The sequence below is a fragment of the Hydra vulgaris genome, chromosome 10 (assembly GCF_038396675.1).
Source record: "Hydra vulgaris chromosome 10, alternate assembly HydraT2T_AEP".
In the NCBI taxonomy this organism is placed as follows: domain Eukaryota; kingdom Metazoa; phylum Cnidaria; class Hydrozoa; order Anthoathecata; family Hydridae; genus Hydra; species Hydra vulgaris.
In genome coordinates, this window is record NC_088929.1 from 20,681,467 (window position 1) to 20,696,468 (window position 15,002).

At 27.5% G+C, this 15,002-nt stretch overlaps 1 protein-coding gene across 1 annotated transcript in view; it reads left to right on the forward strand.

The window, feature by feature from the left end:
* Nucleotides 1–602: 602 nt before the first annotated feature.
* Nucleotides 603–15,002, forward strand: part of LOC100211483 (ribosome maturation protein SBDS) — a 53,696-nt gene continuing 39,296 nt past the window's right edge. Inside the window, exon 1 of the mRNA XM_065807469.1 lies at nt 603–757. Within this exon, the coding sequence (XP_065663541.1) occupies nt 627–757 (131 nt within the window). The 5' untranslated portion in view covers nt 603–626. The remainder of the gene's footprint in view (nt 758–15,002) is intronic.

Below are 15,002 nucleotides of genomic sequence, written 5' to 3' on the forward strand. Positions count from 1 at the left end.
TGAAATATGTATAATGCTATGGCAATAGTACAATACTTGAAAATGAATATAATGCTATGATGATTATAGAATTATATCATGGTTATATATAATAATTATAGATGAATTATATATAACTATTATATAAAGTAGTTAATAAGCTCCCACATTTGTGTAATTTCATTTCAAAAAAAAAAAATTGAAAATTTGGCGTTTAAGTGTTTTTAAATGACACGCCTCACTAAGTTAAAATTCCATAGCAAGAATATTGTCTTCATTGTTAGCATAGGTTAGGTTATTCTAAAACTAATTATTAAATGAAATATAATATTAATAAATATTTTTCACAACAAACTAAGATCAAAAATTTTTATATTATTAAAAATAATATACAAAATTTTGACAGAACTGATTTAATATATTTTTATTTATAAATGAAACAGAAGTCTGTAAGAGTTTCACAATTGCATATAATTATCTATGATAAATTGTATTATAGTTATTTTGTTACATTTTTTTTTTCGTTTTATTTTTATTTTTTTCAGCTATTAAGACTGATTTACTTGAAGTTTAAGTTTATTTTATAAAGACAAAAGTTAATCTTTTACTTATTAATCTATATTAATTTATTATAATAAACAATTAGAATGGCTTCTATATTTACACCTACCAATCAAATTCGTTTAACAAATGTTGCCATAGTTCGTCAAAAGAAGTTTGGTAAACGTTTTGAAATAGCCTGTTACAAAAACAAAGTTTTGTCATGGAGACAAGGAGCGTAAGCAAGTATATTTTCAATTATGATAAATTTTAAATTAGATAATTATAAAAATATGATAATATCATCAGTTTATTATTATTATTTTGTTGTCTTTAACTCCTAATTTTACAAACAAATAACCAATGAACTCCTCTTTTAAACTGTTTGTTAGCATAGATTAGATTAGCTTAATGAGTTTCTTTCAATAAACTCATTATAGGGCAGAATGGAAAAGTTTTTTTTTTTCCAAAAGAAATGACCTTTAAACTAAATTGGAAATTCAAAAAAAAAATGTTTAGAAGGGGGCAATGATACCTAGCATGCTACCTAATAATATCTATTTATTTTTGAGAAAAGGCTTTGTTAGTAGAATTCTAAATTTTTAGTTATAACCATTGAAACTTGTATCACAGAAGGAACCTATTGTTCCTTCTGTGGCACAAATTTTAGTTGTCTATAACTAAAAATTTAGAATTCTACTAACAATGTCTTTTCTCAAAAATAAATAGATATTTATAGGTAGTATATTAGGTATTTTTGCCCCCTTCTAAACGTTTTTATTTTTTTATTGAATTTCCAATTAAGTTTACAAACATCATTCCTTTTGAAAAACAAAACTTTTCAATCCTGTCCTATATCTTTATTTAACTCATCTGCATTATTTAGTGATAAAACTTTACTTTCCAAGTTCTTTCAAATTAACCCCTCTATCTATTCCATTAATAATTTTATAATATCTTATTGCATCGCCATTTGTTATTGTGGGTAATATTGAGAATTTCAATTTTTAGTCTGGTTTATAGTTATGATTGTTTAGCAAAAAAATTTTTATTCGCCATTTTTTAAGTGTATTAATCTCATTTTTACAAGATCAATCACAAATTGATCTTGTAAAAATAATATATAAATCTTATTGGTGATTTCGTAAACAGGTGTTGCATAATATACTTTGTGAGCAGTAACATTTCTTGCTATTTCTATTTAAAATTATATGATGTATGACACCTAAGTCTTTTAGTTTTTTTTACATGTAAATGATATATATATATATATATATATATATATATATATATATATATATATATATATATATATATATATATACACACACACACACACATATATATGGGCAATTATGTGAGAAAGAGGGGAAAAAAAGTTAAGAAAACACATGCTAAACTCCATAGCTCCTTTTTTAACTATTTAAAAATACTTTTAAGCAAAAAAATTATTTAAAAAAATCATTTTATCATAGCATAGCATGGTTTTAATGTTGTAAGGGTTGTATGAACGTGTTTTGACCTTTATTTACAGTCCAGTTGTGTAGCATTAAAAATCGTATCATATATCTATAATTGATAACTTTGATAATGTTATAATGCATTTTTTATAACATTATCAAAGTTATCAATATTATATCATCCTAATATACACGGTTGTTAATTATCATTTATACTTTTTTTTTTACATCATTGATTGCGTTGTTTCATTTGTTGTTTTTAAGCATTGGATTTTTCGTTATAATCATCAAGACAGAAAAAAACATAAAAATACTTGTAAAACTCCAAGTAAAAATGAAACTCAGCATATAATAACATCAATATGTGCTAAATGCACTCGCCAAATGATTTTTTTTTTAACCATGCTGTTCGCTGCATTAAGTCTGACAAAGTTGTTTTGTTCAGAATATAGAGTTAATTTTTGAAAATAATTAAAGACTTTTAATGCTGAAACTTTTAAATACTAAATTATATATAGTATTTTATATTTCTAGAAAGTTTCAAGTCATAGCTTAAATAGTGTCAAATGTTACAACTGCTACTCTTGCAGAATTGCCCATATATGTATATATATATATATATATATATATATATATATATATATATATATATATATATATATATATATATATATATATATATATATACACACACACACTCATATTGCAATTAAAATTTAGGTTATTGCTACCTCAACAAATCTCATAACATTTCTTATAATTATAGAATATTAATCAGTGTTTGAATATTTTATCAATATTATTGATGTTTGTAAGTGTGGTTTCTAATGCTTTTACATTTTTATTTTGTGTTATCAGCATAAATGTTCATATTATATTTCCTAAAATGTTTCAAAACTTTCAAAATAATAAGACTTTAAAATTTGTGTGGGATTTGTTTTTAAAAAAATAGAATGTTGATTTATTGGGATTAAATTGTTAAGTTCTCAATGTTATATAATTTTTTTTTATGTTAATTTTAATGAATTTAACTCATTAAATCTAACTCAGTTAGGTTATTTCAAGTTTAACTCTCTGGGTTTTTTTAAACAATTCCCAACAAACCTGCAGGGCAGCCATTATATAATCTGGGAGTACAAAATGAAAAAGATGGTTTAAAGGATTTCTAACTAAAAAAAAAAGTTGTTTGGAAGAACTAAATAAGTTTGATGTATATTATTCTATATTATAATAAAATTATAATAAAAGTCCAACAATTTGTAGATAAAAAAAACTTTAATCCTTCAATCACTAATTTTCAACAGTAATGATTAATTTAAAGACTTTTATTGCAAACATACTTTCAATTTGTATTTGAAAAAAAAATTGTAAAAGTGTATTGCAATTCATGCAGTGTAATGTGTTTGTAAAGTTTAAGAATTTAAAAAGCTATTAATTAGTACTCCAAAATAAAATTCATACCTAAAAATAAGCTTCACTCAAGTAATCAGAAAATTATTGAATTATAATTTAAAATATGAAAGATTGTAGTCAAAGTATGAAGTTGCCAGCAAAGTGATACCATTCAATTAAATTTAAAAATTTAAATTATTGTTAAAAATACAGTGAAATGTTCTATAACTTTTTAATGTGTTTTATAAGGAAAAAAAATTATACTTATTGCAAAATATAATAAGGTATAATACAGTGGGTGCTCATATTATTAGAAACACTGTCTTTTTTTTGAAAATTATGTGTTAAAGGTTATTTATTATAGAAATAAAAAGGTTGCAGACTATTTTTTTGTAACTTTTGAGTGTTTCGGTCTATATTTATTACAAAAAACATACTTATTTATATATTTTTTTAAATAATTCCACTATTGTACAAGCAAAAGGTTACATATTGGTGATTTATTTTAGTATTTTGTTATCCCTCCCTTGGCACTTATTACCGCTTCTACACGTCTTGGCATACTTTCTATGCATTTTATTGCATTATTTTGAATATCTATGTTATTGTGCCAGACTTTGATCATCTTTTCAATTAATTGTATTTTGTTGGTGATCATTTCAGAAGCAATTTCCCTTTTCATGATCTCCCACAGATTTTCAATAGGGTTTAAATCTGGTGAGTTTCCGGGCCATGGTAGCACTGGAATTTTCTTTGCTTTTAGGTACTCTGTAACCTTCTTTGCTTTATGGCATGGGGCAGAATCATGCATAAATGTAAATTTTTGGTTCTTTGGGAACCATTCCTTCAACTGTGGTACCAATCTTGTGTCAAGAACTTTTATGTATTGGTCCTGGCGCATAGTTTCCTCAACGATATATAAGCGCCCTGTTCCATGTCCACTAATGACAGACCATACCATTATACTTAGAGGATGCTTTACACGTTCTAAGATGCAGTCTTTGTGGAATTTTTCTCCAGCTCGTCTACGCACAAACTGTGATTTGTTCATCAATATCTGGATTGTCGATTTATCCGAGAAACATACCTAAACAACATCAAAAAAACTTATAAGTCAAAGTTTTAATGTAGGCAAATCTCTAAATGGAATGTGTACAATTATAAATGAAGTACTTACATTTTTCCAGTCATCGACGGTCAAATGCCGATGACTTTTAGCCCAAGCAAGGCGTTTTTGTTGCATTGCTAGAGTGAGCTTAGGCTTTTTAGCAGGTCGACAGCATCTAAATTCTTGTTCTTTGAGTCGGCGACGAACTGTCATTGGAGATACTGGTATTCCAGCATCTTGTATTAAAGTGGTTAGTATTCGCCTAGGCTTATTTCTATTTTCTAGGCAAATATCTCATATTTTTCTATCGTCTCTTGGCGTTGTTAGCCGTTTTCTACCACAATGTCCTGTTCGTTGAGGAGTATAATCAGCATTTTTGTCCAGATTTTTTTTTATTCGGTTGACTGTTGCCACTGAAACCTTTGTCATTGATGCTATACACCTTTGAGAATAAGAAGTATTCTTCAATAATGCTCCAACTTCTCTTTTTTTTGAGGGTGAAACATCTTTTGCTTTTCCCATATTGAACAAAACACGTGATTCTAGTAAACCGTTATAGAAGTCAAATTATATGTAAAAATATTGATTTAATCGTGTTTAACTGTAAAAAATAGACACATAAATAGAACTCAATAACAAAACAATAAAAAAATCTTTGAAAACTTTAAAAAGAGAGCAATACACAAACAGCACTTCACGCGACAACAACACAGGTATAACTGCCAAAATTGTCAAAATTCGGGAAAAACCCTATAACTTCATAATGAGATGAAATGCAATGTTGCCAAACTCCCAGATTAAAGTAAAAGGTACATACATACTATTTGTAAAATAAAAAAAATTATTTTGTTAAAATGTTTTGTTAATTTTGAACTTTATTCACAAAGTTTTAAAAATTTGGTCGTGTTTCTAATAATATGAGCACCCACTGTAATTTAATACTAGTTAAACAATCAATTAAATGTCCATCATCACTTTTTTAACCAGAAATATTTTCATAACATTTTAATTACTCAGACCAGAATAGAGTTTAACATGAATATTTATTTTTACTAACTTTAATTTTAAAACTTGAATTAATTTAAAAAGAATATTTTTTTGGTGGGACCAAAGATGGAACTTTGCAGTACCCCTGAAGGAAAGTATTGTTTATCAAGGACAACTTAAATACAGTGGAATATAGTTTTAATAATTTTAAAAACCTTACTAGATGCATATATGGAACATATTACTGCAAAATATTTTCTACTGTTAATAAATTAATTTAATTGGTTAATAAGTCAGTTAATTTAATTTAATTGGTTAATAAGTCAGTTAATTTAATTTAATTGGTTAATAAGTCAGTTAATTTAATTTAATTGGTTAATAAGTCAGTTAATTTAATTTAATTGGTTAATAAGCAGTAGAATAAGAGGATGGAAATCCAGATTGATTTTCAGATTCAGTTCAAGATTCAAAGACTTTGCTATTTTATAAATAGTTAAAAGATTAGGAGTCAAAGCAATCTCCTATAATTAATTAGAAACATTGGAAATTTTTCCAACTAATTAATTTTAAAATGGGTTTGTTCTTTGCTTCTGTAAACTAATAGCTCGTCATATAATAAAGATTTAAGGACCATTTTTGCAGTTTACTAATTTAAGGATTGTGGTTTCAATGGTGACATTAGTTTTATTTTTGGATTGCTATGGATACCTAAATTGCTTAGCAACCACATATTTTATTAACCATAATAGATAAAAACTGGATAGAAGTAATAACTTTATCGATTTACTCCTATAAACTCCCATAACCACATTAAGTATTGTTATACTACAAATGTAGTTGTACTATGGATTTTTTTATTTGGTGGATATTGACACCTGAAATGCCTGGCAATGGTTTATTTTGCATAGTTACTAAATTTCTTGAAACATCAATGTTATAAACTAGACTAATATTTAAGAATATTATGAACTAGGCTAATATTAAAGATTAAACACCCAGTGCTAATTACATGTGTTTTTATGCAGTTCCAGGGCTCTCATGCAGCTCTCTGTTCTCCAGGACTCTATTTTACATTTCACAAAACTACAACTTAATCCAAACAAAAAATAACTGAAAGCTTTAACCTTTTTGTGTGTATAATAATATAAAAAGTTTGGTTTAAAATTTTTTTTTAAACTAAAACTCATTTATTCAGAAAATTGTAAAACAGCTTTAGCTTCCTTTTAACCATGATTGATTAACCGGAATTTGAAACTGCAATCCTGCTGCTACGGCTAATAATTATTCTGAGCTTTAATAGCGCTCTAACCAACTGAGCTATCTAGAAATTTATATATATATATATACATGTGTGTATATATATAGGGGAGAGCAGGTAGGATTCTTACACTTTTTACACTAAGTCGTATAAAAGCAAAAATAATTGCTATTTTAAAATAAGTTTAATGTTGCTGAGTAACCTAAATATCTGGCTTTAATAATATTATAGTTTGGTTTTGAAAAATGCTAACCCGGCAGAACTATAATGACTTTCGCAAAAAATGGAGATTGTACGAATGCACCCCACATGCTGGGTAGCTTCAATCAGTTCTTCTTTTGGTACTTTAGTACAAAGTGAAAAAGATATTTATTGAAAATAAACATTTATTAAAATTAAAATTGAAAAAAAAAAAAAAATTAAACATAATAAAAATAAAATTATAAAACTCATCTGCAGAGAATACATATTTTCTCAAAAGCTTTTCTAGATTCTCATAGAAATTAGTTATTGCTGTCTTGTTGAATACAAAAGAAAGTGCTGCGCTGGTGTTTTCATATGTACTTACTGTATGAATCTTCCGCACTTATTACTGTATGAATGTGCTCCAACCAAAACAACCAACATATAAACTCTAAATAAAAATAATAGATAAGGTTATCACAAAATTATTGTTTTAATATTAAGATACTTTTACAAAAAACATAATAAATTATTTCATAAATTGGATCAAAAATTACTATGAATAAATGTTTTCAAAGATTAATTGTAAAATTACTTACGCAGTGCAAAAACATGTATCGACTTGTTCCAATAAAGATTACAATGGCACTGTCACTGTAAGCTGTTAACCTTTGCGCATGCGTGGTCTTCACACACACATAAATATAAATGTGTCAAAACAAAGAATGGTCTAGATATGACAACTGTATGAATACTCTCTCTGTACAAATCCTACCCGCTCTTCCCTATATAATTATATATATATATATATACACATATATATCAGGGATGCGAAGTTCCATCGATTTTTTGGGACTCCGGACTCCATTATGTAAATATATATATATATATATATATATATATATATATATATATATATATATATATATATATATATATATATATATATATATATATATATATATATATATATATATATATATACATATATATATATATATATATATATATATATATACATATATATATATATATATATATATATATATATATATATATATATATATATATATATATATATATATATATGCATAAATATATTTATTTTTGGTTACCTAAGTAGTCTATTCGGTCTTATGGCAGAGCACCGCGGAAAAGCGATTAACAGGAATTCACTCCTTCTTCCTAACCGATGTCGCAAAACTTGCCCAAAGGTGGGTTTGAACCATGGTTCCCTTACTTTTTAAAAAAAATATGGGATCCGTGGGTTTATGCAGCCGAGTGCAACCATTGCTTAATAAGAATAATACAACTCTAAAGATAACTTTTATTTATTTTGTATTGCTGCATGCACAGAATTCTCAATTTCTCAGTTTATTTGAAAACATATGATCATAGAATTATAAAAAGATTTAAATGTTTATTTACATTAATTACGCTCTAAATTATAAAGTTACAAGAACAAAATATTACAATATCTACATTGTCAAAAATTATTCTAATAAAAAACTTGTTTGTTAGTAAAAAAAGCATATCGTCAATTAACTCAGATGTAAATTGACTACGATGATCTGGTGTCATGTGCTTTAAAACTGAAATTAGTCGCTCAACACTGACTTGGGATATGGGTAGCGACAAAGCGACTCGGCAAGCATTCCGTAAAACCTCAGGGAACTGTTTAATTGCTTTAAATGAGTTAAGTTTTATAAAGTCGTCTAAGTTGGAGAAGGTATCTTTAAACATTGATCGAATTTCCGGAATTGTTTTTAGAGCTTGTCGAAACTCCGTTTCAATTACGTCTAGTTGAACCTGCATTTGTTCTTTTGAACAATTCTTTTTAATCTCGTGTTCACATAGCATAAATAAATTTGGTCGCCGCTTTGCGACTGGTGAAGCATCCTCTTCGTTTTCTAAACTAGATTCGGCAACATGAACTGAAAAAGAGTTGCGCGCTACTGCGTTTTTATTTTTGTCGAGTTCATCATTCTTATTTTTATTAGCCAGTTGAATCAGTTTGTAATTAATTTTCCAAAGTCCATCAGCTGCAGCTATCTATAAAAATATTAATAAGTTTTTGAATATATATTTTTTTTAAAGTTAAATTTTCAAAACTATATATATAAACGCATTTTGATAAAAAAAAAAACACCTTATCTTCAGTCGCTGTTAGCATACAGCCATGCCTAATATCCACATAAACTGCTGCAAGAAACAACGAATTTTCGCGTAGTGCGCTTTCTCTATTATTCATTCCTATTTGGAAATCTCTGGCTAAGTCACTGTCTTTCCTGTCTAGTTCACACTTTATTGAATTCCAATCAAAAAGGAATTCGCCTGCGGTAATATTTTCACGCTGAAGACGGATAGTTAGATTGCGTGCCATATGCAATACATCTATCAGTTCTTCCCACATCTCCCAAAAATATGGTTGCACATTAAATTCTTTAGGAGCTTCTTTTTGCATATTTAGGTTTTGAATTACTGGTCGAATCTAGAAGAACAGAAGAATTCATTAAATATATGTATTACGTTTTCAACTAGTTAAGTAAAGAGGATTATTAAAGAAATATTTACATAAACTAAATTTTACAAGTTATTAAATAATGTAAATGTCATTAACATTGAACTAATTGGATTTATACTATACCGGTTGGAAAACCGGTTTATACACTTTAATTAAAACTTAGAAGTTATAAACTATAACTTACCTGAATTAGCCTCTTGATCATATTGAACTGGCTAGACTAATGGGTAGCCTGATCTAGTATTGGAACAAGATGTGGAGCTTGGTCTCTGAAGAAGTCAATCCACTTAGAATTTCTCGCAATTTTGACAACTTCTCTTGCATGGCTGAGGAATTTTTTTATTGTGGGCATCTTCAATGCATCATTCACGGCTAGCTGTAAAGTGTGGACAGCACTTCTTTGAAGATGTATAACATTCATACTACCGGCAATTGCCAAGACTGCTGCCGCATTGTCTGCTTTATTTTGACCATCTTCGTCAAACTCATCAGTTTCAACTGAAAGATCACTTTCGTCATCTTCGATTTCCTCAATGGCGCTGATACAGAAGTCGCGCACTAACTTTATATTTACCTAAATATATTAATTATGATTTCAATAGTTAACTGAAAATTTAGTGAATATACGGTTTTATCAAAAAAGTTTATTTTTTAAATGTTTTTATTTAAAATATTAATTTTAATATCAATTTAATATACAATGTTCTTCATTTAAAAAAAAATATAGGTGAATTTTTAAATATATATTTTAAAATTCACCTATATTATATAAATATATTTTAAAATACGTTGTCAACACTGAGACCTAAAATATTAATTTTATTGATTCCAAACTTATCTAAACACTTCTCAATAATTTTTTAGTGTATTCCGCCATTTGTTTTTTTTTCGTATCGATAGTGCCAAGATTGATGACAACAATTTCATCATTGTTTGAGTATTGCACATTTATACCGAGGTAGTGGCGCATATGCCTAGATGTAGAATTGACTTTTAAATAAATTAGCATTTCCGATAATTTGTTTTTGATTTGTTCGCGATGCTTTTTGGCAAGATCACTAATTTGAATTCTCATATTATCTCTATTCATTTTAAATCCAAAATGAGATGTAACTTTTCCACAAAGCTTTTGAATAGGTTCCCGATCAAACACCTATAGAAATTGTTTTTAGAATAATACATTTTTATTAAAAAATGTCCAAAAAAACATATAATTTTTTAGTTTTTTTTTGAAATTACTTAATAAATATTAACGAAAAAATAATTTGAACCTGGAATGAAAGACCTTCAATCAAAACCAGCTGGTTTAAGGCTTCTAAAAACTCATCTTTTGCTATATGCAAATTAATTTGCTGCGGTACAAAACACTTTAATATGGATTGCTGTGAAGTGCTGCCTTTGATGGCTGTATGTTTTTGCTTCTTATTCTTTTCTTCTAATTGTTTTTCAAATTTTTCTTTTTCTAACGTAATGACGAGCTCCGCGTATTTCTAGATAAATGTCGTATAAGGTTGCTAATGCGAGCTTTTGCGGCACATGTAATTTCTTTATAACTTTATTTCTTTATAATTTTCCGCATAACTCATTACTTTTACTTTTTTTGGGTACAAGACATTTGAAGCATACTACTTTACATCCAATCAACATTTTATTTGTACAATGAAAATGTCTGTAGATCGTATCTGATGCATAGTTAGCGGTCATTACTAGTCAAGATTGTTGCTCACGAGTAAACAGCAAATATTATTATAAATAAAAATGTTGTTATTGCAAGTTATTGTGAACATGCAAAGTATTTGCTCTCTGTTATATATGCTTCACCAAATTAATTATCTGTATAACAACTCTCGAAAACATCGTTAGGAAAGTTGTTAACATGACTAGTTACGAATTGATGACGTTAGTAGTTTTTCCGTCAAAGGAATTGTTGCGCAAAATAATTTTTATTTGTTTGTTGAGGTATTTTTATAAGCCTTTTTTTTGGCTTCTTTCTGATTTTTTTAGGAGAGTAAACCGAAAACCAATGTACATAATTATATTATCTCACAACATTTCGGGTTTAAATTAAAAGAAACAATTTTTTTCCTAATAAAAGTAGTTACAAGTTTTATCTATTTATAATTATAGTTTCACACTACTTAACAGTTTTAAACAGTACTTAAACAAAGCACAAACTCAATCGACAATTGTTTTTAAAGAACTTTACTTTGGTAAAATATTCCTTTACTGCTCATAAACTAGTTCATCATTTCTAATCGACGTTCTTTCTATGATAAATCTAAAAATTTAATAATAACGGAATCACTTAAGCAAAAAAATAAACTTCTAAACTAAAATATCATTTATTTTTAAATTTGGTACATATTGAAAAATTTGAGCAAATAAATTCTCAAACATATTATTACCTACAGGTCTAGCCAGGGAGCGATTTTTTGAGTAAAACGAGGAGGATGAGTCCTTCAAAAGCGACCAATGTCTTATAAAAAATATTGAACTGTAAATCAAATGTTAACTCCCTCTCTTTTTAGAGGAGGGGGCAACAACCCCCTTTCCATACAACCCGTGAAATCGCCCCTGGGTCTAGACAATTGATGACGAGGAAATACTTTAATAAATAGTTCATCATAAGTACTTTCTTAATGGGATAAAAAAAAATATAAAACAAACATTAAGGGTTTCATTAGTAGTTTTATATTTAAGAAATATAAAACTTTTAATGAAATATGATGAAAAGTTTAAACTTAAAACACTTTATTTTTTTTAACTAATTTTAACAAAAAAAAAAAAATTAAACAAACTGTTTCTTTAACAAAAAACCTATTAGATCACAATTGCGGCTAAATGCTTTTATGTTATATTTTCTGAATAAACGTCACATAAACAATATCAAAAGATAATTTAAATATTCTAAATGATAAAAGTTTTGGTTTAACGTAAAACTACTGAACGGGTAGACAAATGGCCATTTCGCATGTAAAATGCGAGCTGCGTAACGCTTCTTAACAAGGCGCGACATTCGAACCGATACTCAATCTGGCCAAATAAATAAAATCGGCAAAACAGATGGTTAGCCTCCCGGTCAAATGCTCTTTTTTAGTGCTTTGTGACAAGGTCTTTTTAAGGCATATTATTAACTAAAACAAAAAAAAAAGAGTCCCGGAGTCCTAAAATTTTTATGGACTCCTAAGACTCCGGACTCCGGGCTAAAATAGGGACTCCATGGACTCCGACTCCGGACTTGGCATCCCTGATATATATATATATATATTTTTTTTTTTGTTATTTCACCTTCCCAAGGCCCAAAGGCCACTACAGATGAGGAGGCTACTTAATTGTGGTTATAACCCTCTCTCAACTCTATAACTCCGAAACACGAACCTTGACGAACAAGGCCACTGCGCGGAGAAACAAGTTGAGCGCGGTACTACCAGGGACGTGGTGGGGATCGAACTCGGAACCTCTCACTTATGAAGCGAGCGCACTACCACTACACCACTACCACATATATATATATATATATATATATATATATATATATATATATATATATAAATGTATATATATATATATATATATATATATATATATATATATATATATAATTTTGTATATATATAAATATATACACACACATTAAAAATAAATAAACAATAAGCAAAGCAACTAAGCATTAAGCAAATTTTAGCAAATAAGTTAGCATTAAAATTGACCGTTAACTTTATATTTTACTTGTTATGAACAAAGCAACTGTTCATAACAAATCTAATAAAAAAATTTCAGCTAATATTTTCTAATTTTTGTGACCAGTTTAGGTCATAATAAGAAAATATAAATTAAAGTTGCTTATAGGAAGAAAAAATAATAATAAAATATAAATTAAGAAAATATAAATTAAAGTTGCTTATAGGAAGAAAAAAAGTTCCCACTAATCTGTTTGTTAAGACAACCTTTTTCCTTCCTTCTTTTCCCATCTACCCCCATTTATTACATTTGGATAAAAATTCCCATCCATCTTTTTATTCCCGCCCCACATTGTGTAAAGCAACTGAGAGTAACTTGATAGTAATAAAACTGAAACAACTTTGACCATATCAAATTGTTCCTTTAATTGTTGCTGACTTGCTTTTTCTGTTTTTTTGGTAACTTTATAAATTCCGATCCTAAATTTCAAAAGTTTATTAAAGTTATATCAAGTTGAATTATAAAAATACAGATGTATAAGCTCAATTTTTTTTTTAAGTTGTCCTTAATAATTTAGTTAGACTTATCACAATGAATTGGATTGTGGTCTTTCCTAAAACAGAAATAAAAAAACATTGTCAAATGTATATCATTAGTAGATGAATTTAATGAGGAAATTTAGAATCATAATCTGAACTTTTTACTTACCTTTTTCAAATAGTTTATTTAACTTTTTTTATTAAACAAGTTTTGCTTCCTAAATTAAATGTAACAAATAAGAAACAGTTGTTTTTTTAATTACCAGCGGTCAACAATTGGTTGAAACAATTATTGGTAAAAAACATCAATTTTTAATAAAATTGTTTACTGTCACTTTCTGCTTTTCATTATTTAATCACTTTCTACATTATATGTGCCACAACATGTTTTATATGATGGAGCATTTATTATTTTATTTATATTGGCATTTAATATTTTATATAATTTGGCATTTAATAGATTTTTACCTAAAAATATTAAAAAAAAAAAAATTGTTCTCTCAGCAATGGCGAGAGACTTCCAGTTAGGCAACATACTGCAATAGTGGTGCGTGTTATTGCTAATTCAGGAGATAATGTTTCTAATCTTTTTCAATTGGATTTAGAGTTGTGAAGGAAGTTGTAAATAAAGGAAGAGAAATGATTATAAAACATACTGGTCACTTGCAAACAAAATTTAGCCTAATAAACTTGATAAGCTCTTTCAATTAATAAACAAATCAAGTTTTTATCCTGATGTAATAAATGAGTGGAGATAGGAAAGGAAGGGGAGGCAGGGGAATGAGGTATTAATAACAGGAGGGTAGGAACTTTTATCTCAATAAGTGAGTTTATATTTTCTGATTTTTAAAACCTAAACCGTATAAACTGATTTTTAAGACCTAAACTGAATGGGAATTTTTTACAAACCTGGCACCTGGGAAATTATATGACTTAGAAGAGGTTAATAGCCCAAACTAGGAAAAAATTTAAAATACTTTATCGATTATAAATTTATACATACATTTACTATTCATTTGATACTGACAGTCTCTTTATTCCCGCCATGTATTATGCACCTGAGAGTAACTCGATAGCAATGTAATTGAAATAGTTTTGACCATATCAAATTGTTTCTTTAGCTGTTGTTGACTTGCTGTTTGTGTTTTTATAAAATCTGATCCTAAATTTCAAAAATTTATTAAAATTTCACCAAATAGCCAAATTGAATTATAAAAAATGCAGATGTATGGCTTATTTTTTTCTTCAGAAGTTTTCTAAAATTAAGGTCTTCAAACATATTAGAAACTCAAGAGATAAAAGTTATTGAAAATCAAAAAATATTTAAACTCTACAAATTAGTATGATTACT